This window comes from Hyperolius riggenbachi, chromosome 9 (genome assembly GCF_040937935.1).
Source record: "Hyperolius riggenbachi isolate aHypRig1 chromosome 9, aHypRig1.pri, whole genome shotgun sequence".
Classification (NCBI taxonomy): domain Eukaryota; kingdom Metazoa; phylum Chordata; class Amphibia; order Anura; family Hyperoliidae; genus Hyperolius; species Hyperolius riggenbachi.
Genome location: NC_090654.1, coordinates 215,759,372 through 215,781,903, shown reverse-complemented (window position 1 = coordinate 215,781,903; position 22,532 = coordinate 215,759,372). Strand labels below are relative to the sequence as shown.

Below are 22,532 nucleotides of genomic sequence, written 5' to 3'. Positions count from 1 at the left end.
GGTGCATGGGCTTGCCTGATGCCGGGTGCATGGGCTTGCCTGATGCCGGGTGCATGGGCTTGCCTGATGCCGGGTGCATGGGCTTGCCTGATGCCAGGTGCATGGGCTTGCCTATTGCTTGAAGCTGCATTAAAGGGGAACTGAAATAACAAAAAAACAAAGTGTTTGACTTACCTGGGGCTTCTGCCAGCTCCTTGCAGCCTTCCTGTCCTGTGCCGATTCTCCACCATCCTCCATTCTCCTGCTGCCAGCTACTTTCGGTTCCGTCGACTCGAACTGCGCCTGCGCGCCCAGAGCCTATATTTTTATATTGTATTTTTCCGTGATAGCGTCCTGCGCTATTAACGCATGGACAATATTGCGGGCGGGAAAGATACGCGTGGCTTGCCATCGACTTACAAGTTGACGGTATGATAGTACCAAGAGTAGCTAGCGGCGGGAGAAAGGAGGATCGTGGAGGACCGGCGCGGGACAGGACGGCTGCAAGGGGCTGGCAGAAGCCAGGTAAGTCAAACACTTTGTTTTTTTGTTATTTCAGTTCAGCTTTAAATAGCACAAACATCCCCCCCCCCTCCATCCGCTCCTCAGTGTATGGCTCCTGACATGTCATCTGATCAGCGCTGCGTAATATGTTGGCGCTTTATAAGTACAATAAATAAATAAATCTGCATCGGGTCATGTGACATGCTGATAGCCGTGCATGGTTGCCGGAAACCCGCTGGGAGCTGCAGAATGTGTACAGGGCGGTGCCTGGATGTCGGTGAGTAGTTTCTGCTGCTGCAAACCCCACAAAAGCTTAGCCCCGTTATCACCTCAGGCATGTCAGTTAGTTGAGACTTCTGGTTGCATGAGTTTCAGATAACGTGGACTTTGCTGTAATATGGTAGCAGGAGCGGTGCGTGCAACCAGTCTCCTGATATCCCCCCACCTATCACTATTATGTGATCTAGAGCCACATTGCCTGTGGGACACTATAAGCTACAGAACAACAAATGGGTGAGCAGTACAGGCTGGGTCCCAAATACTGCCACCACCTGAGATCACCACGGGTGTACGATACACCACAGGGGGCAGAGTGGGCAGCACTCCCCAGTGCCCTCACTACTAGGTACACCACCCACGGCTACTGCCCAAACTAAACACAAGGAAAGGCAAATGCTTATTAACCAAACGGCACCTGGTTATTCAAATGGTCTGTAGGATAAAGCCAGTCAGCAACCTGCAATACCGTATCTAGCATGGGCTGAACTGACTGCATCCTACATGGAGACCTTGGGCCTGATTCACAAAGCGTTGCTAACAGTTAGCACCCTGGTGAAAAGCCCTTTATCATGCCTAAACTCAGTTTAGGCATGATAAGTTTAGGCGTGATAAGTTTAGGCATGATAAGTTTAGGCATGATAAGTTTAAGCACCAACTGCGTTAGCACCGCAATGCACAGCTGATCAAAAGTTTTGCGCTAGCGAAGTCTGGTGCACTTCGCATAGAGTTTAATGGCGCTGCTTTGCGTGCGGGACTTTGCACGCTATCTACACTTATCTAAACTTAGCATGCCTAAACTGGCTTTTCACCAGCGTGGTGCAATGGTTATCACGCCTAAAGTCTCTAACTGGGTTAGCACCGCTTTGTGAATCAAGCCCCTTCAGTTTCACATAATAAAGTGTACCTAAAACTATGTAAATAAAAAGAATACACGTTCCTGGGGCTTCCTCCAGCTCCCTTCAGGCTCATCGGTCCTCCTAGGCTGCTGGGATCCTCCACTAGGCGGCCCGGTAGTTCATTCATTTCCAGTCTGCGCTCGTGCTTCCCCGCCGTGCTCCCCTCGCTGGGAGCATTCTGCCTGCGCAGCAGTAAATGCGCAGTTCCCCCAGACTGGATGAATTATTTTATCATTTCATATTTATATAGCGCCGACATCTTCCTCAGCACTTTACAGAGTACATATAGTCTTGTCACTTAATTGTCCCTCAAAGGGGCTCACAATCTAATCCCTACCATAGTCATATGTTCATCAAGTCTAGAGACAATTTTTAGGGAGAATTAACTCCTCTGTATGTGTTTAGGATGTGGGAGGAAACCAGAGTGTCCTGAGGAAACCTACACACGCACACACAGAGAACACCTTGCAGATAGTGCCCTGCCTGGGATTCAAACCAGGAGACCCATCGCTGCAAGGCGAGAGTACTATCCACTACGCCATCGTGCTTCCTCATTTAAATACTTAAAAATGATTTAGAAATGATGTCTGGATCTGTGGCTGCTTCTATTGTAAAGTACCTTTTTCCTGCATTGAGCTTAGCTAATTCTGTCTGAAGGCTTCATAGAACCCAACAGGAGTTACTGGGCGCTGTAGGACATTCAGCTGCAGCAGCAAAAGGATATCACCATAATAAATAGCACAAATGAAGTCACATTGCCCCTAGTGGTGATACCAAAGTATGACAAGCTTAGTTGTTTCACATCCCAGTGTCACTATGATTCTTCTTGCTTGACTGTCGTAATGTTGTCAGAACAAATAAAATATACTGAGAATGTATTTGTTCATTATTGTGTTTGTTGACACATCTGATTACGGTTTCACACATTTGCCTCCTTTACAAGATCATTCAGCGATCCATTCCTGTTCTTGATATAAAATCTGTTTCCTAAGTGGTAGAACATCAAACCTAATGCCCTTCTCTAAGCGCAGAGCTGAAGACACTATCTGACAGCTTGGAAACCTGTGCATCAAAATTTGACTTTTCTTAGTACTTGCCTATTATCCCTTCTACCGTCTTTGACTGCCTGCTGTTGATATTTACTTCTGTTTGGAAATCTACTTATCATTGGAAAGCTGAGAGTCTCCGGTTTAATTTACACTATGCCCCAAGTCGTTGTGATACACTGTTCCTGAGTGTGAAAGTTCCCTTGTAGGTGTTGAAGGAGAGGTGTCCACTGTATGTGATTGTAGAGAGCACTATGAAGATCTGCAGGAGGGAGAGAACTCAGGAGCATCCAGCTGCTTGTTTTGTGTACAGTGTAGTAGCTTCAGCCCTTCACAGCACTCTGCCACTCTGAAAGTACTGGAAGTAGGAGGGATGTTTGGGTCGACAATCCTGATTGGGCCAGTAGAATGGTAAACAAGAGTCAGAAACTGTGTGGAAAAAAGCACCAGCTGCAACTTCCGGGAGCTCTCTCTCCCTCCTCCAACCGTTACTGGACATGCCTCGATCAACACTCCCTAAGGACCTGTTTCCACTACACGTGGATTCTAGATGCAGAAAAACTGACTCCAATGAATGTCTATAGGCCTGTTTTCACTAAATGCGATTTCCCCCCCCCCACCCACTATATCCAGAATCTGCATGTAGTGAAAATGGGCCCTGACTCACGATTCACGAACAGTGCATCTTACCGATGCGTGGCATAGTGCAATTGAAAGCCTAGATTCTCGGCTTTCCATCAATTTATAAGCTTCCAAAGGGGCGAAAATATCTTTTAAAAAAATCTGTCAAATTCAGTAGACAGGATAATACATAACCTGATACAGCCCTTCTGAAGTTAGAAATAGATCAGATTTGTGTCGCACTCAACGACTAGGAGTGTGCTATAGGCAGGCTAGGAACAGTAAGTAACAAAAAGGAGAAAAGATCTCCCCATATAGTGACAGCACCACTCCAGGGTATAGGTCAAAATATTACAAAGTTTATTATATCAAAAACATATAACATTGTTGAGACACACAATTAACAGCAATTAAAAGCATATACACTTTCCCAAGGTAATAGTAAGTAATGTATTAGAAAATACTCAGATAAATATCCTGGTATGATCTATCTTCACAACACTGTATTCAAGATTGACACAGTGTGTGCTAGAACCCAGGTTCAGAAAGAAGTGCTAAAGCAGTGCAACCAAAGAACAAAGTGCATACACAGTAAGCAAATGTAATGGAAAATGGCCATCCACTTAAATGATGCTGTTGGTGGCTGGTGAAAAAGACATAGGTGTGTGTGTGTGTGTGTGTGTGTGTGTGTGTGTGTAGGTATAGATAGATAGATAGATAGATAGATAGATAGATAGATAGATAGATAGATAGATAGAGAGAGAGAGAGAGAGAGAGAGAGAGAGAGAGAGATAGATAGAGAGAGAGAGAGAGAGAGAGAGAGAGAGAGAGAGAGATAGATAGATAGATAGATAGATAGATAGATAGAGATATATAGATAGATAGATAGATAGATAGATAGAGATATATATAGATAGATAGATAGATAGAGATATATATAGATAGAGATATATATAGATAGATAGATAGATATAATTATACACATCACCCAGGTTTGGCAGACCAGGAATCCACCAGGAGAGTGTAGGCGTCTCAGTAGTCAGGGTGGAACTTGACTTGATTTTTGTTATTCCACAAGAATCGCACTGCAAGAAGGGAAAAGGGAGCATCATGATTTCCCTGAAAAACATTGTGCCCTTGTGATAAGCAAATTGCATGTATTGAAGCAAAGTCAACGAAAAAAAATGCATGCTTTTCCTTAAACTGGACCTGAACACATGGGACACAAGAAAACAGAGATAAATGCACCCTGTGTGTTTTTTGGTAGAAGAGCCTGTTTAATTCACCCCTCATCTTCAAGTAATCACAAGAGTAATTTGATCTCTCAGCTGTGTTCGCACATAAATTCAGCAAGCCTTGGCTGACGCAGCTAATATGTTAAGACAGGATGTTAACCCTTTGTCTGTTTTAATGCAAGCAGGAAGTAGACACACTGCACATTTATTGCAGGCGTTTTGCAAGCTGTAGCAAATGTTTTTCTTTAAAGGTTATTATGCTGTTGCTTAACTTTTAGAGCAGAGAGGATGTTCTGAGTGCAGGTCTGCTTTATACTGATAAATGTATCAACATAGATTGTCATAGAGTTCCATGGAGAGATAAAAGGGAGGACAGTCACACAGCACCCCAATGCAGGAACTTCAGAGAAACCTGCAACAGCATTAGTGCAACAGCACTAACCACTAATGATCGTCTTGGTGACATCGGGGACATCTGTGCATACTCTAGGTTTATGGCTGATATAAGAACACAAATGATCATTTTATCTGAGGATATGTATGTTCTTGGCTGTGTAATCATTAGACACTGAAGCGAAAAAAAAGATCTAATGATCTGTATGTGTAGTACAGCTAATAAATAAAACATTAGGAGCAGATACAGAAGTCTAATATTGTTTCCAGTGCAGGAAGAGTTGAGAAACTCCAGTTGCTATCTATGCAAAAGAGTCATTGAGCTCCAAGACTTTCAAAGCAGAGAGCTCTGTCTTCTGAAGCTTATTATCTCAAGTGTCTGGCACTGTATTGTTTTTTTCTCTGCAGAGGACAGTTCAAAAGTTCACCTGCTCTGTAAAGTAATTTAGAATGCTGAGTAGTATGTAAACTGCAAATATTAGAGAATGATGCAATGTTATAAAAAAACTAACTGAAAATAAAAATGTGAGGATATTTTCTTTGCTACTAATGTTCTAGTAATTATCCATACTACACAACCAATTCATTAGATTTTTTTTTTTTTCTTCAGTGTCTCTTTAACGGAGGACACTAAAGGTGCGTACACACATGCGACTATAGTCGTTTGTAACGATCGTTCCCCGATCTTTACCAACGACGATCGTTACAAAAAACGAACCACCGACTATTAAGGCAAACGACGAACGAGCCAAATCGCTACAAAAGAAAGTTCTGTCTCGGCGGATTTAAACCAACGACGATCGTTTGCAAAAGTAGTACATCGTTGGAAACGATCGTTCGTATTAGGCTTGACATGCGCATTTCACTATTTCTCCATGGAACTTCTCATTTTTATGCGCAGGCGCAATAGTTGCTTTCTGTGATGTAACGTTCGTTCTAACGATCAGATCGTTACACACATTTTAAAACTACCTTTACTTAGGTCGTTCTTTCATCAATTAAAAGTTCGTTCGTCGTTCTTAACGAACGATCGTTGTCGCATGTGTGTACGTAGCATTAGAACACTAGCAAATAAAAACACCATTCGGTGAGATGTGTACGTGTGTCACTTGTATTTACTATGCAGCTTTTCTCATTATGGCACTGGCCTGTGTCATCTGCCTGTTTACATTATGCTGCACCTCATTCAGGCCTTTGTCTTCCCACCTGTGTCACACTGCCTTCTGCTTTTGCAGGAAGAACTGAATGATGTTATTGACTTGAGAGACCCTGACGTCACCCCAGCCGCTGAACGCACACGCAGGCGCCTGGAAGCTGAAAAGGCCAAGTTTGACCCTGATCATTACCTGTAAGTGCCTTTTAATGTCTGTGAGATGGCCGATTCCCCAGTAGAATTGACATCACTTTATGGCTGCCTCTGGATTTCTTCCTGCAAGCTCTGCTCTTCCATATTTCTGTTTCTCGGTTTCTTTTTTCTTTTATGCAGATGTTAAAAATTTCTCAGGGGCCGGGCATTACATTTCCAGGCAACAAGGAAAAACCAGGGCTTGTAGCATTCACAAATGGCAAATGTATTGATGCATAAAGATGATTCATGGATTAGAATTTTGCATCTCACTGATCTTCTCTATCCTATAAATGCTGTTGTTGTCTAAAGGAATTGGGACTTAAAGTGAACCAGAAACGAAGCATCCTCATGTATTTTACCATATACTGTATATCAGTTGGGACATTAGAGAAAACACCTACCCTGCTCTCTGTTTCATTCTTCATTGCTCAGCCTGCTTATTAACAGCCCTGATAAAATCCCAGACTGAGCATTCAGTCTGGCTTCGCTCAGGAATCATTATAGCTGAGTCTGTCTTCTCTGATGTCTTTTCAAGCCCAAGCCTGCCCTCTTCTGGCTCTGCTCAGGAATCATTATAGCTGAGTCATTATAGAAAAGCCAGACTGAATGCTGTCAGAGATTTTATCAGGGCTGATGACAAGCGAGCGGAACAGTAAAGAATGAAGCAGAGATCAGGGTAGGTGTTTTCTCCCACTGGTATATATGGTAAAATACATGAGGGTGCTTCGTCACTGGTTCACTTTAATGTGCACCTGAGATAGGGCAAAATAAAACATGTATACATATATGGGGCTTCCTCTAGCCCCTCCCCCCTGCTTGATTACTTCCTCGTTGTCCTCAGTCGCCATCCGGTTTGTCCATAACTGGCCCCAGTAAGTTGGCCAGTCAGTGCAGTAAGGCCATGCGCGCTCCCGTCATGCTTCCATGGCCGGGAGCGTTCTGCGCCTGGGAGCACGACAGAGGCGTACGCGCGGTTGGGCCGTGCAATCGCAGTATGCCCCGGACCAAAGGACTTTCTGGAGTAATTTGCAGAGGATCCAGGTGGTGACTGAGGGTGACAAGGGAGTGATCAGGCCAGAGGGGGGTACAGTATAATTTTTTTTTTTTCTTTGGCCCACTCTCAGGTTTACTTTAAAGTTAACACGAGGTGAAAATGAACTGATGAGATAAACAATTGGATCCGTCCTTCTACTCCAAAAAATGACTTTAAACATTTACAAAGTAGATTGAATGTTTTATTGTCTCAGCTTAAAGGGAACCAGAGATGAACGATTCACACAAAATAAACATATCAGTTGATAGCTTGTAAAGAATAAATGCTCTACCTGATAATTTTGCCACTCTGGTGTGCCCTTTTGAGTGTTTTTTTTATCCATTATTGCTCCAGGAAATATCCAATATGGCCGCCGGCTCATACCTGTTCTGCTTCCGGGTTGTAAGTTGTTCTGGATGTGCTGTTTATCCTCTATGAGAATATAGACAAGCAGGGCTGCTGCAGCCTTTCATCTGTCTGCTTTCAATTATTATTCTGGTATGCTGTGTGGCTGCCTGTAGGAAGTGTCTCTCATAGAAATGAAACTGCATACAGTAGATAATGACAGGCTGCACACTGCACACAGATGCACTGTTTCAGAGCTTCTTTCTCAGCAGCAGCAGCCCCTCCCATGTCAACAGCTCTGAGTATGAAATCTGATCCAGGAGGTGGCAGGCTTGGGCTTGAAAAGACTTCACTCAGCTATAATGATTCCAGGTCAAACCTCGACTGAATAGTCGGTGGATTCTTATCACAGTTGATAACAGATAGATTAGACTGAGAAGAATAAAACTAAAAGCAGGGTAGGTGTTTACTGTCATGTTTCCACTGATAAATGTAATAAAATACATGAGGGTGCTTTGTCTCTGGTTCTCTTTAATGGCAGTCTATTAAGAGTCCCAGAGTTAAAATACATGACCTTTTTCCATCTCTCAAGGAAAACTTTTATGGCTGTTATTTGCTTATCAGTGACGTTTACTATATTCCTGACAAGGTACCGACAAGACAGAAGCGTTCACTTCCATGCCTGAAAATGTAACTCTTTTAGGCAGCAAAATAAAAAAAGAAAAACCAGCCTGGTTATTAATGTTTTGCACTGTAGATACATGTTTATCTCCTGTCACATATTGCCTCAGGTACACTTTAATCCCTCTGGTGACAGTTATGGCCTATACAAACGTCTCTGAATAAAGGTTCTTTCCTGATCAGTATTTGATCATTAAACAATCAACAACTGACCAAAAGGGTAATTTTTAAAAATGTATTTTTGTTACAATTCAGTCGCATAGGGATCAACATAGCAGCTGCTATGGGTCCTGTAGCAAAGATGTGGGTGTGGGTAGTGGTCTTAGCTGGCGTTAAGGGGTCTACTGCTGGCCTCCTGAATTGCAGAGTGTTAGCAGCAGAGCGATGGAGTGCAGTGACATGTCCCTGTGGGCTCTACTGATAACCTTTGTTCCTCGTAGTGTCCTTATATTAATGACTGCATACAGTAGATACTCCGATGCTGGCAGGAAAAAGTAGATGTGTGGAGCCAGAAGAGGCATGTTACTTCCTCCAGTGCGGCCAATACTCTGTGTCCGGGGAAGGGTTACGTGGCTAATCTAGCTACCTATAATTTGGGGGTGCTAATCTGGCTGGCTACCTGTACTTAAGGGAGGGGGGGGGCTAGTATGGTTACCTAAATTCTAGGGGAGGGCTAGTATGACTACTGATACTTGGAGCCCTCTGGCTACCCATACTGGGTGTACTTCTAGCTACCTATACTGTACATACTAATACTGGGGATTGGAGGGGGTATCTCTGGCTCCCTATAGTGGGGGGCTACCTGGAGCACAAAAGTACCTCATTTTTTTGTGGGGGGGGGGGGGGGGGATCAAAATTTTGCTACGGGGCCCCCAAGATTTCTAGCTATGCCCCATTATGCAATATTGAATAGTGTATGGGGCTCCATAGTCTCCATACAGAAATAAGACTTTTCACCTGAAATGCTTAACATACTCATGCGTAACATACAACAAGTGATCTGCAGAGCAACATGTGCTGCTCTGTGGAGGGGGAAGGAAATAAAGTGGCAATCACCTGAAAAGTCCAATGCAGGCAATTGCAGAAAATGCTGCAGTAGAGGACAAGACTCTTGAACAGATGAGATTACAAATACTGTAGATATCACTGATCGTTTTGAGTGACAAGACTCTCTCCAGCCTCTTTCTGCATTCTCTCTCTCTCTTATTTGATCTTTAAATACCTTTCTCAGATTCTTTTAATTTATTATTTTTTATACTGTTATTAATATTTGCACTTTTTCCTCACCTCTTTTTTGGTTACCATGACATCTGCACTGTGCTTCTTCTTTCACCTCAGCCTGTTCAATAATGTGCCTTCTGTTATTATTATTTAGTGTGCTTTTTTTTATTATTGTTTTCTCCCCTTAACTTTGTCTCCTGTGTTTCTGTGTATTTTTCCCTTCTTGACAGCCCTTGTACTGTCCTCCCTCCATCCTCTGTGTCACTATGGCTACGGAGCTGTGCTTGTCTGCTGTCACCTGATCATGCAGTGTTACAGTATGCTCTGTACACACCCAGCGTCTTGTAGAACGCTCTGTCCATCTATCACCTGCTGAGCACCGGCCCAGCTTCCCCAGCCTGCTCTGCGGTCCCTCCTATCTGTGTGATGGACAGTGGATAAATTCTCTGCGGTTGCTGGTGACATCATTCACTCATTCTGCAGCTGGAGCCGGCGGTCCTGTCTCCTCCGTTGGCTCGTGTTTCCTTTTCATTATTCTCCTTTTATCAGATATAAAGGTACCCTGGGGCATCACATCAATTCTGCTTCCTGCATGATTAAAGACCAACTCCACCTATTCCATTTGCTGTGGTTGCTGGCAAGATTAAACCCTGACTCCGAGAAATACAATAAAGAATGTTTTTGGAAAGTGTGGAAAAGAGATAAAATCTGTTTGGGTTATATTACAGTGAAAAAGTGAAAAGGTCTCGCCAGGTTATGCAGCTTGTTGCATCGCCTGTTTCCCAGGGGGGAGGGGTGGGGGGGCTCCAATGCAATTGGAAGAAGAAAGAAGACCAAGAGTATTGGTCTTGTTTATTGTGTCACATTTCCAAAACCAAAGTGTTGTGCAGGCAAATACAACCTCCACTTTTGGTGAATAACAGCAACCACCGTGCATGGCAGAGTGGGACCTAACCCAATTGTTGGGGCTTACTAGTGCCCATGCACACCATCCTCCTCTCTCACATCCCCATCTACTCCTTGCAGTTGCACACCAAAAGTGAATGTTGTATTTGCCCGCACGACTCTTGTGTTTTGGAAATCTGATGCAATAAACAGATTGTTTCAGCAGCGGTTGGTGCCCGCCCCTTTGTCTTATTCGCCAAATCTATGAGATCCAGAGCCTGCACTCTCCATAGGTACGTATTTGACCTTTTTTTTAAAATAAAAAAATGCTACAAATATGCTTTAAAAGCAGAACGTTTGAAAAACAATTCTTCTGACATAGAGTACTCCTACATAATTTTTATTGTCTTTGGGTATTTGATAACATTATCCATAATAGTGAGTGTTTTTTGCAAATACCTTTTTTTCTTAAAGGAGCTGATAAATCTGTGCCAAGTACAGTATTGGTTTACTAAATCAGAAGGTACCATATTTGTTCATGTGTTGATGAATACTTGTAATGGTGGTGTCCCCGTTCTTTGGGAGGTTATCCACATTAAAGAGGAACTGTAACCAAGGATTAAACTTCATTCCAATCTGTAGCAGATGCCCCTTTTCCCTTGAGAAATCTAAACCTTGTCCCAAATGAGGGCTATGGCTGATATTGTAGCGAAACCCCTCCCACAGTGTGATGTCCTGACAGTTTCCTGTCTGTGAACCTGGTTGCATTGTGGGTAATAACAGCTGTTTCCAACTGACAAGCAACCAGTATCTCCCTCTGTGCATATCTAAACAACAAAAAACTTTTAGCAATGTTTAAAGATAACCTGTACTGAGTAAAAATATTTAAAGGGAACCAGAGATGAACGATTCACGCAAAATAAACATATCAGTTGATAGTTTGTAAAGAATAAATGATCTACCTGATAATTTCGCCACTCTGGTGTGCCTTTTTGAGTGTTTTTTTTATCCATTATTGCTGCAGGAAATATCCAATATGGCCGCCGCCTCATATCCCTTCTGTTAGGTTATTAGCTGTTCTGGATGTGCTGTCTAGCCTCTATGAGACTATAGACAAGCAGGGCTGCTGCAGCCTTTCATCTGTCTGCTTTCAACTTTATTATTCTGGTATGCTGTGTGGCTGCCTGTAGGAAATGTCTCTCATAAAAATGAAACTGCATACAGTAGATAATGACTGGCTGCACACTGCACACAGATACACTTGTCTGTTTCAGAGCTTCCTTCTTGGCAGCAGCAGCCCCTCCCATGTCAACCGCTCTGAGTAGGAAATCTGAGCCAGGAGGGGCCAGGCTTGGGCTTGAAAAGTCTCCACAGAAGAGTGACTCAGCTATAATGATTCCAGGTCAAACCTAGACTGAATCAGTCGGTGGATTCTTATCACAGTTGATAACAGATAGATTAGACTGAGAAGAATAAAACTAAAGGCATGATAGGTGTTTACTGTCATGTTCCCACTGATAAATGTAATAAAATACATGAGGGTGCTTCGTCTCTGATTCTCTTTAAAATAAACACATGAGGTAACTTCAAATGAACATTCCATGGTTACCTTGCCATCAGTTCCTCTCAGAAGCTCACCATTTTCTTCTGACAATAATCCCTTCCAGTTCTGACAATATTTTGTCAGATCTGAAATATATCAGTTGCTGTCAGTTATAGCTGAGAGGAAAACTGATGTACCAGGTAATGTCCATGTTGCCCTATGGCTCAAGTGGGCGATGTTACAGTTTAACTGTGTGCTGACCAGAAAGCTGTTATGGGTAATGGCCATTTTCAAAATGGAGGACGGAAAATTCCCTTGATCACAGTGAACAAACAGGACGCGGGACAGGAGACAGACACTGAGGAGTAGACTACATGGAAGGTAAGTATGACTTGTGTATGCTTATTTTGACTTTTAATTTTCAGTTCAGGTTTTCTTTAAGTTGGTTGGCTATAAATAATGGTACTTGGTACTGTCTAGTTTTTTTTCTTGTCTGCCAGTGGTGAAGATGATGATGTGCAGGCTCATTGTGTATCAAACAACATGAACAAATTACATGGCGAATGTCAATGATTTACTGATATCTTTTCTATTGTTTAATTTTTCACTTTGTAATGTATTGATTTATTTTTTCCCCTTTTCGCTACACTTCCGCTTTAAGTGTAAAGTAGTAACTGGAGCTTGTAGCTGTAAGAGGGTGACCTTCCTTAAAGAGGAACTCCAGTGAAAATAATGTAGTAAAAAAAGTGCTTCATTTTTTACCATAATTATGTATAAATGATTTAGTCAGTGTTTGCTCATTGTAAAATCTTTCCTCTCCCAGATTCACATTCTGACATGTATTACATGGTGACATTGTTACTGTGGGCAGGTTATTTAGCTGTTTCTAGCTGCTCTGTCTGTTAGACAGCTAATAACAGCTATTTCCTGTCTCTGAACATTGTTACATTGTGGCAGTTTGCCAGCAGTACCGCGGTATTCAGAGCCTCTTGTGGGAGGGGTTTCAGCACAAAATCAGTCACACAGCGCCCCCTGATGGTCTGTTTGTGAAAATCATTGTCTTTCTCATGTAAAATGGGGTATCAGCTACTGATTGGGAAAAAGTTCAATTCTTGGTTGGAGTTTCTCTTTAAGGTGTTTTGGAGGACATCTGGGTGGGAAATGTCTCCAGCATTGTTTTTCCTAAAATGTTAAAGTCTGTACCGTGTGACCACACTAACAGTACTGCCACAGAGCGACACCTTGTGGTGTCTGCAGGTACCTGCAGTAATCTTCACAATAATTGAGTGCCTAGGGAGCCCTTGCTGCTCCTCGAACAAGTCATCCTTTTCCCAAATATATAAAGTGGACTGTGTGTCTTTTTCCAGAGCTGACCTCTTTGAAGATGATGCCATTCAACAGCTGCTGAAGTCTAAAGCGTGGTGGGTGGATCTAGGGGGTGGTCCATCAGAAAGTGAAGAGAAACGAGGTAAGACAAGACAGTTCTTGTGTCCTCTCAGCATTCGATCACAGTGATGCAATCTGATAGGGAGAATGCAAAGAGAGAATACATTTGATGTTCTTCGTTTTGGCATCCTGTTCAGTCAGGGAGCTGTCAAACAGTCATATACACAAGGTCCTTTTGTCAACATTAGTACACCAGGGGGGGGGGGGGGGGGTCCTCAAAACTATGAGTATAACTCAGGATTGAACTTCATCCCAATTAGTAGCTGATACCGCCTTTCCCTTGAGAAATCTTTACATTTTCTCGAATAGATCATGAGGGGGTCTGTATGGCTGAGATTATGGTGAAACCCCTCCCACAGTGTGATGTCAGCACCTAGGTCCTGACAGTTTGCTGTCTGGGCACTTCATTGCATTTTCCAACTGCCAAGCACGCAATATCTCCTTCTATGCATAGAACTCTCAGTAATGAACATTCTGTACAGATCACCTGGCAGAACTAAAGCTGTCACCACCATGATACGTTTCAGAATGTAAAATCAGAAAGGGTGAAAATTTGACAATGAGCAAACGATGACTAAATAATGTATAACTGAATATTGTAAACAGTAAACAATTGTATTAATTATGTTAATTTCACTACAGTTCCTCTTTATATTGGGGAGGGGGTTAAAGCTTATATCAACAAATCTATATACAAACTTTATAGTCAAAGGGTACCTGACGTGACCTGATAAGACAAACCTAGTCCTACTAAGAAATTGTCTGAAGTCCCTTTCCTGTACCGCAAGTGTTAATAAACTAGAGTTATCTAGGGAAATGAGGCAAAACACTTATTTGGCTGAGGAAACAGTGCTGATAAGGTTTTGGTGTTGAAAAGTTCAAAGGGCCTTGACTTCTGTTTGCTTTGCAGTTGAATGAAGCAGACTGTCATGGCTGCTGTTCATAATTCTGTCTTAAAAATTCAGATATTAAACTGAAAATAAAAGTAATAGACTTTGTTCCTTTATACTACTGTTTTATTAACTATTAGTACTACACATCCAAAGTTCGTGTTTGGAAAGCTGTGTTTACAATTATGGATTACTTCTAACAGACACATATGTGTCAAGAAGAACTTTAGAGTGGGTGGGGGGAGTGGTGGAGATGGATCTTGCTAGTAGTTTGTGGTTTTTTTTTCCTGGATGTAAAGCTAACCATATATGGGTCAGTAACCACACAATCCGGCAGTCACTTTGTCACTCCCTTGAGGGGCTAATCTGGCTACCTATACTTGGGGGGGTAATCTGGCTGCCTATACCCTATACTTGGGGGCTAATCTGGCTACCTATACTTGGGGGGCTAATCTGGCTGCCTATACCCTATACTTGGGGGCTAATCTGGCTACCTATACTTGGGGGGCTAATCTGGCTGCCTATACCCTATACTGGGGGTGGGGCTAATCTGGCTACTTATACTTGGGGGTGGTGTTGTAATCTGGCTACCTATCTAACTATTCTTGGGGAGGGTAGTCTAGTCTAGCTATCCATACTTCAAGGCCGACCTATACTTGGGAGGTGGGGGGCTAATCTGGCTACCTATATATGGGGAGGCTAATCTGGCTAGCCTTTATTTAGGAGGGTGCGCTACCTATGCTGGAAGGTAATCTGGCTACCTATACTGTGGGCTAATCTGGCTACCTATACTGGGGGCTCCTCTGGATACCCATGCTAAGGGCAGATCAGGTTGATTCAGCACTGTGATTGGCAGGTGTCTTATAAACGCATGTGTTAAATCTCAGCAGTCAGTTGCCCAGACGGTCATTTGAGCACCCAATGTGAGAAGTAGCCAATCGGCTACTGCATAGAATTTAATGGTTGGAGGTGATCATAAATAATCGGCTAAAGCTGCCGGAAATGTCGCCCTGCTACAAATTAGATTAGAAAATTAAGATTAGAGATTAGGTGTGTGTGTGTGTGTGTTTTGAGGTTAGTTACCTCAGAGGGGTTGGGGGGGTGTTAAGATTACGCATTAGGTGTGTGTGTGTGTGTTAAGGTTAGTTACCTCAGGGGGGTTGGGGGTGTTAAGGTTAGGCGTTATGTGTGTGTGTGTGTGTGTGTGTGTGGGGGGGGGGGGGGGGGTTAGTGTGTGTTGCCTCCAGGGGGAGGTTGAAGTTAGTTACCTTGGGGGAGGGGGAGTGGGGCGGGTTATGATAGTTGTCAGGAAAGCCAATATTTTACTCATGGTGGATTATCCCGGCGCACAAGTGATACAGCGCTACGATAGTACATGCTCTACTGGAGTTACCTCTGGCTACCTGGGGGCTAATCAATATTTTGCTATGGGACCCCCATGATTTCTATCTACACCCCTGCTTAGTATTATATGTACCCATGTTTATGACATAAAGGCCTCGATTCATGAAGTGTTACCGAACGCTTACCGAACGCCTTATTGAGCATTTGGTAATTTAGCACATGTAGCGGAAGTTAGTATTCATGAATGACATCGCATGTCAATATCGTGCGTACGGTGTTCTGGCGGTAATTGTGCGGTACATTTTCCAAAACTAGTATTCAAGAAGCAAAAAGGGGGCGTGTCAGGCTTACCGCATCATTACCGAACACTAGCGATCTTTTAACGAAAAACTGCCGACAACTAAAAAAAAAAATGCTGAATAATACTAAACATTCGGTAATTATCGCATGCAGTAAATTAACGAACAGCATATTTTTAACGCAAACTGTTTGATGAATCGAGGCCAATGTCACTTTACGGGTGCATTAAGCTGCCTACAAGTGAGATTGGGACACGATTCAAGAACCGATCACAGCAACAAATGTACTGACCAGTAACAGAGTAGACCAGAAACAGATGAATGCGTTTTTCAGCTTGGCCAGACTTCATTATCGACTTTTGCTTAAACTTCCAAACTTGAGCTTTTATATTCTGTAAGAGCTTGGGCGTTAAGTCGGTGCGCTGACAAAAGGAAGTTGTACGAATGCTTCAAGAAATTACTGCGAACAAAGCATATCACATACAACTGTCACTTTGTTTTGGATGCTGCCAGTGCACTGCCTCTGCTACAATCATCAAACACGTTTCTATTACAAAGTAAATGGTGGAGTCTGATTGCTGTGCCCAAACCGAACGTTTCTCCTTCAAACCAGGCTGAATTCTGGAACAGCTGCTTGTTGTCAAGAATTTTTTTTGTATTTTTTCAGCTGCCTGGATAATTTATCTGGGGAGACATAGTACTATTATTTTGTAATGGTTCAAATGCGTAAAAAGTACTCTGACTAAATAAAGTCGCGGGTCAAAGGGTCATGAAAACCAAAGGTGACGTATAATACACAGACTGGATTTATGTATAAACTTTGCTGAATGCTTTCCATGTACTTCTCGTGGGATGTTAGTTAAATAAATACCAATAAATAATGATGCAATAATTCATGTCTAGTGCGGTTAATACAAAGTCGGTGATGTCACAACTTGAGAATTCAACAGGCACTGATCGGATTGCTGATAGAGGCTGAACTGCAGGGAAACTGTTAGAGATACCGTATCTTCATACAAAAAATAGGGGTAACTAACTAACTGAAGAAGCACCATAAAGACCAGGGAGGGTTCCCTCTGTTCCTTTCTAACAGCCAGTCGTGTGCAGAAGAATTCTACTATTTTAATGGCCAACCTCAGGTTCTAATATCTTCAGAGTTCTATACAGATACTTACTGGCCAAGCTTGCTATTTTCTCTGTAGGCCCTCCATGATTAGCTATTGTCAAATAAATCACTTTTAAAATGCCTAATCAAGCTACAGACAGCATTTCCTGTCCTACAGACTTTAAAGTAAACTGAGCACCATAACACTTAAATATATAAAAAAAACAAAAGTTTGCTTTCCTAAAACAGAAAGAATTTGCGATAATTCAGGTTGGAGTGAGCTCAAGATGTCTCCCAGGCACCACTGCTGAATATATGCAAATTAACCATTGTACCCTTAGAAGCTAAACACACCTCCAGAACCACTGGAATGCAATGATGTGTACAGAGGTATAATAATCCAACATGCATACAGACTGTTTCGGATTGTTTGATCCTCATCAGTGCATGGCATGGATTAATTTGGCTCTATGGAGTAGTAAATATATAAAATATACTTCCCCTTAAGGGGGGGTTCTAAATGGTTTGGGGGGGGGGGGGGATTTAATTTCCTCCAGGGAGCTGCTCCCTAGCCCCCTGTGCCCCCTGTCTCTATAAGGTCCTCCATCTTCTCTGTCCATGCTGCAGATTGCCATGCCAGTGTGATGTCTAGTTACCCTGATCGTCAGCATGACCTGCGTGGTAATGCAATGTGATGCGAATAGCAGGGCAGTGGAGTCGGCACAAAAATCATCCAACGACTCAGTTTATGAAACCTCCGACTCCAGGTACCCAAAATGTCTCAGACTCTGATTCCTTTACTCCACTAGCCACTAATAATCCAATTTCTAGTAAAAAAAAATAGTTCGAGTGATCAGATAATTCGGATCAGAATAAAAAACTTTCACTAAACCATCAGCGAACCAATCTTTGCTTTTTATCTATCACGACCAACAAGAAAATCCAAATTTTGATTTGTTAAAAATCCAATCGGACGACTATTTTTATAATCGTTTATAATCAATTGTGTCCCAACAACTGAGATTATTTCCAACCAATCCGATCAGAATTTCGGATCGCTCAAAATATTTTTCGCTACAAATTGGACCGTTAGTGGCCACCTTTAGTCTAATACTTAACTAGGCTGTGGATTTGGTACAAAAATCATCCGACTCCTCAGTTTATGAAACCTCCGGCTCCAGGTACCCAAAATTGCTCAGACTCCCGACTCCACAGCCCTAGCGGTTAGAGTACTGGGCTCCATACACTTTCTTTGCTGTTGCATTAACCTGCGTGCAGGAAGGGTAACGCAAAGCAAAAAACGTGTATAAGTTTAATAGGGGCCTTTGGTCTATTCGGCACAGAGGTGGCTCTTAGGGTCATTAGGGGGCTATGGTCGTGGAGATCTCCGGGCTTCAATGTAACCAATCACAGTGCTCAAATGTAATCACAGTGCGTATGCCCAGAGAGCTCTGAGCTTCCGGGCAGCACAAGATTATCACCAGGGCCCTACTGTGCATGTTTCCGAAAACAGCTTTTTATTAGCTGTTTCGGGGGCCCAAAAGTACTACTGCGCTTGCACAAAGCCAGTGAGTTATGATCAGGGCCGGATTTGTACCCTTTACCGCCCAAGGCCACTGTCGCCAGCAGCCCCCTTTGGTATAGGTGGTATAGGTAGCGAGATGACCCCTCCCCTCCAGTATAGGTAGCCAGTTGACCACTCCCCCCCCCCCTTTCCTCTAGTATAGGTAGCCTGATGATGCCCTAGTATAGGTAGCCAGATGACCCTTCCCCCTTCCCTTTAGTATAGGTAGCCTGTATAGTAGGTAGGTAGGTAGTAGGTAGTATAGGTAGCCTGATAATTCCCCCCCGCCCAGCATAGGTAGCCAGATGACCCCTCCCCTCTTTCCTTCCAGTATAGGTAGCCAAATGACTCCCTTTATCCCTCCTTTTCCCACCCCCCCTTCAGTATAGGTAGCCAGCTCGCCTTCACACCGCAGCAGCCATCAGTGTCACTCATTTCTCAGCTCGTCTCCAGTGCAGAAGCTTTCTCTTCCTTTCCGTCTCCAATGCTGCCCAAGTCCATAGCCGCTGGCCACAATGCAAACGTGCACAGAGAGCAAGGTGGCTGCTGCACAGGCCACTGGCAGCAGAGTACTGTAGTCAGGCGTTCACCTGATCTCCCTGCATTGCAGCATTTGCAAGCTTGCAAATGCTGCACCAGTTTAGCCTGCTGCTTTGGTGCCCTTGCTCATTTGGTGCCCTAGGCCATGGCCTAGGTGGCCTTGGCCGAAATCCGGCCCTGGTTATGATGGTGAATGATGCCTAGGTCACGCTGGTGATCAAGGGTAAGTAGACTTCACACGGCTTTGATATTGCCCTGTCCCATAATTAAATGCTTGCTGCTTTGTGAAAAATGGCCTGATCTTTAGGGGGAATTTAACACTGTGGTCCTCAAGTGGTTAAAGAAGGCAGTACAGTACTTTATGTGCATGCAGTTTCCCTTTACCAGCAGCTTGGATACATACACTAAATACAGATCTGTGCCCCCTGATCCAGCAGCCTCATTATCCACTGGCAAGCCCCCCGCTGCTGATCTGCTACTTATTCCAGTTTAATACATTTGCATAGTGCTGACACTTTTTCTGCATTGCTGTATAGAAAGCATTCATATCACACATCATGTCTCCCAGTCTAGGTTCCTGGCTGACATTCCAACATGTATAGCTGTGCATGCTGACTACTTAGCTGCTGTATTATTATCATTAGCATATCGGGTCTGATTACTCCCTTTTGTTAATATAAGTACAGATATTAAAGTTTGAGGGGCTAAAGTCCTCCATTCCCTGCCCCACCAGAACACAGGTGACAAGCAGTTGCGGAGGAATTTCTTAGCCAATTGCTATGGTCCTGGTTGCTTCGGGGACTAACAGGGAAAAAGGGTGCAGGAGCCCTTATGGAAAAAGGGCGCTGCTATAGGCGCCTGTTATAAAAGCCACGATTTGCGGCAAAGAAGGTAAATTTGGGCACATGGCAGCGCCTGCTGTCTGGGGCTGAAAATTACTTTCTTTTCTGCAAAACCTGGCTTTGTGGCGGTGCCTCCGGGCACCCAAATTTTCTTTCTTTGCTGCAGCTCTGTGGGGGGGGGGGGGGGGGAGAAGGGGTCTAAATTTAAGGTTTAGACACATGGAGGTGCCACCAGGTGGGGTTAGGCGCCATCGGGGGGAGAGGGGGGGGGGGATAGGATTAGTCACCTCCATGGGGAATCTTAGATTGTGATGATTGTGGTGAAAGATTTCATCTGATGACAAAATTGTACCAGTAATGGGCACCTTTATATTCCCGATCAGCTGATGTTGAATCACTTTTTTATGAACTTGTTAGGAGTCCATATGCTGGCCACACCCTGCAATCCGGACTGTCGCCACTTTAGATGGCAGTCTTCTCTGAAAGTTTCAGTCTCTGCATTCAGCCTCTGAAAGGACCACAATCGCAAAAAAAATTGTAAAATACAACTTACACATATGCACATTTGTCCCAGGGTAAGATGCACTGTAAATTACTTTTATCCTATGTTGCTGTCGGTTACAATAGTCATTAAAATTTGACGGATCTGACTAGTTTTGGACCAGTCCATCTCCTCATGGGGGAGGGGTTCTCATTTTTATTTATTTTCAAAAGCACTTACTGAACAGCGGTTGCTCAGTGCAACTGCTAAAATAGTTGCATTGTTGTATTGATAATTTCCATAGAGTGCTTTTGAAAAGAATAAAGGCGATACAGAGGATTTCCCCCATGAGGATATGGACTAGACCCATTTTACCGCCTACTGTAAGTGATGGAAACATTGGTGAAAAGTAATTTATAGTGCATTTTACTCTGGGAAAAATGAACTACTTCTATACTATATGTATGTGTGCACATGTACCGGTATTCCCCAACTTACGAAGGCCCGACTTACGAACAACCCGCCGATACGAACAGCATGTATTCTGTGTTTCCATGGGAACAAGTCAAAAAAGTTTTTTTTTTCAAATTGGACTTAAAAATGAAAAGAAAAAATAGCTTTTAAACTTGTATAAGCAGGTACAAAGGGCAGAGGTGACACAGAGGGGGATACTGGAGGCCCAGGGGGGCACAGAGGAGGTACAGGGGACAGAGATGGCACAATGTTCCCACTTATGAACAAATTCAGGTTAAGAATTAACCGGGGCCTACCTGTATTTTAAACTTTTTACAGTTTTTGCAAGTAGTGGTCATTTAACCCTTTAGCAGCTTCAATAGAGTTATCTCATTTTAGATACGTGCACTGCTTTTGGCCTGGCAGAACTCCTTGTGCCTTAAATTCTTGGAATGCTTTGATCTCTCTGCTGGGATAAAATAAAGAAACTGAAAGTAGAAGTCCTCTATTTTTGTCTCACACTGCCCCCTAGTGACAAGTGGCCATAAATGCACATTACAGCAGTACTAATTAGAAACAAGGAAATATAACAAGTAAGAAATAAAAAAAAGTGCTAAAATAAATTGGCAAGGAGCATTTGCAAGCCTCTAAATAAACTGGCTGAAAATCACCTCCCTATCGGTATGGACAGATTATCCGTCCATACAAAACATGCTGTGAACAGTATAAACATGTATACACATCAATACTCTCCTGCACTGTATACTAGACCCTTGCTTGACACATTTTGGCAAGTTACAGGAAAAAAAAAACTTATAAAATTTAATTGTATCACTTTTTGCACAGAAATCCTGGGGAAATTGAATGCCAGGGAGGATAAAGTCCCTGTAGGCTGTTGCTTTTGGTCATGTGATCAATGTTTCAAGGCAAGAGAAAGGAAAAAAAAAGGCATGCTTTTTAGCTGCTGAAGCCTTATTTGAACATTCTAATTTACAAGCGGTATTTTTTTAGATCTGCTCTTGGAAATGGTCTTTTGCGGCTGTCTCTAAAGTGGACCTGAACTCTTGCACAGAACAGAAGGAAAACAGAGAGAAATGCACCCTGTATGTATGTAGAGAGTTTAGCCTGTCTAATTCCCCCACATCTGTGACTAATCGCAGTGTAATTTGATCTCTCAGCTGTGTTGGCTCAGGAATCTCATCTGGGAAGGCAGAGCAGCTAATAAGTAAACACAGGATGTTAACCCTATCTCTGCTTCCATAAAAGCAGGTAGTAGACTCACTGCAGATTTATGGTAGGGTTTGTATCAGCTGTAACACAGAAATGTTTTTCTTTAAAGGGAACCTAAACTGAGAAGGATGTGGATTTTTCCTTGTAAAATAATACCAGTTGCCTGACTCTCCTGCTGATCCTGTGTCTCTAATACTTTTAGCCACAGCCACTGGACAAGCATGCAGATCAGGTGCTCTGGCTGAAGTCAGACTGGATTAGCTGCATGCATGTTTGAGGTGTGTGATTCAGCCACTACTGCAGCCAAAGAGATCAGCAGGACTGCCAGG

The 22,532-nt window shown here is 43.1% G+C and overlaps 1 protein-coding gene and 1 long non-coding RNA gene across 7 annotated transcripts in view; one reads left to right on the top strand and one right to left on the bottom strand.

Annotated features, from left to right (window-relative positions):
* The window catches only part of SHQ1 (SHQ1, H/ACA ribonucleoprotein assembly factor), a 215,177-nt gene that overhangs the window by 59,024 nt on the left and 133,621 nt on the right, over positions 1-22,532 (top strand). For all 6 annotated transcript variants that reach the window (XM_068253995.1, XM_068253993.1, XM_068253990.1 and 3 more), the window contains exons 6-7: positions 6,189-6,301; positions 13,377-13,477. In XM_068253995.1, the coding sequence (XP_068110096.1) occupies positions 6,189-6,301; positions 13,377-13,477 (214 nt within the window). The remainder of the gene's footprint in view (positions 1-6,188; positions 6,302-13,376; positions 13,478-22,532) is intronic.
* The window catches only part of LOC137532944 (uncharacterized), a 36,629-nt gene continuing 27,213 nt past the window's right edge, over positions 13,117-22,532 (bottom strand). The window contains exon 3 of the long non-coding RNA XR_011024081.1: positions 13,117-13,530. This is a non-coding gene — a long non-coding RNA (uncharacterized lncRNA). The remainder of the gene's footprint in view (positions 13,531-22,532) is intronic.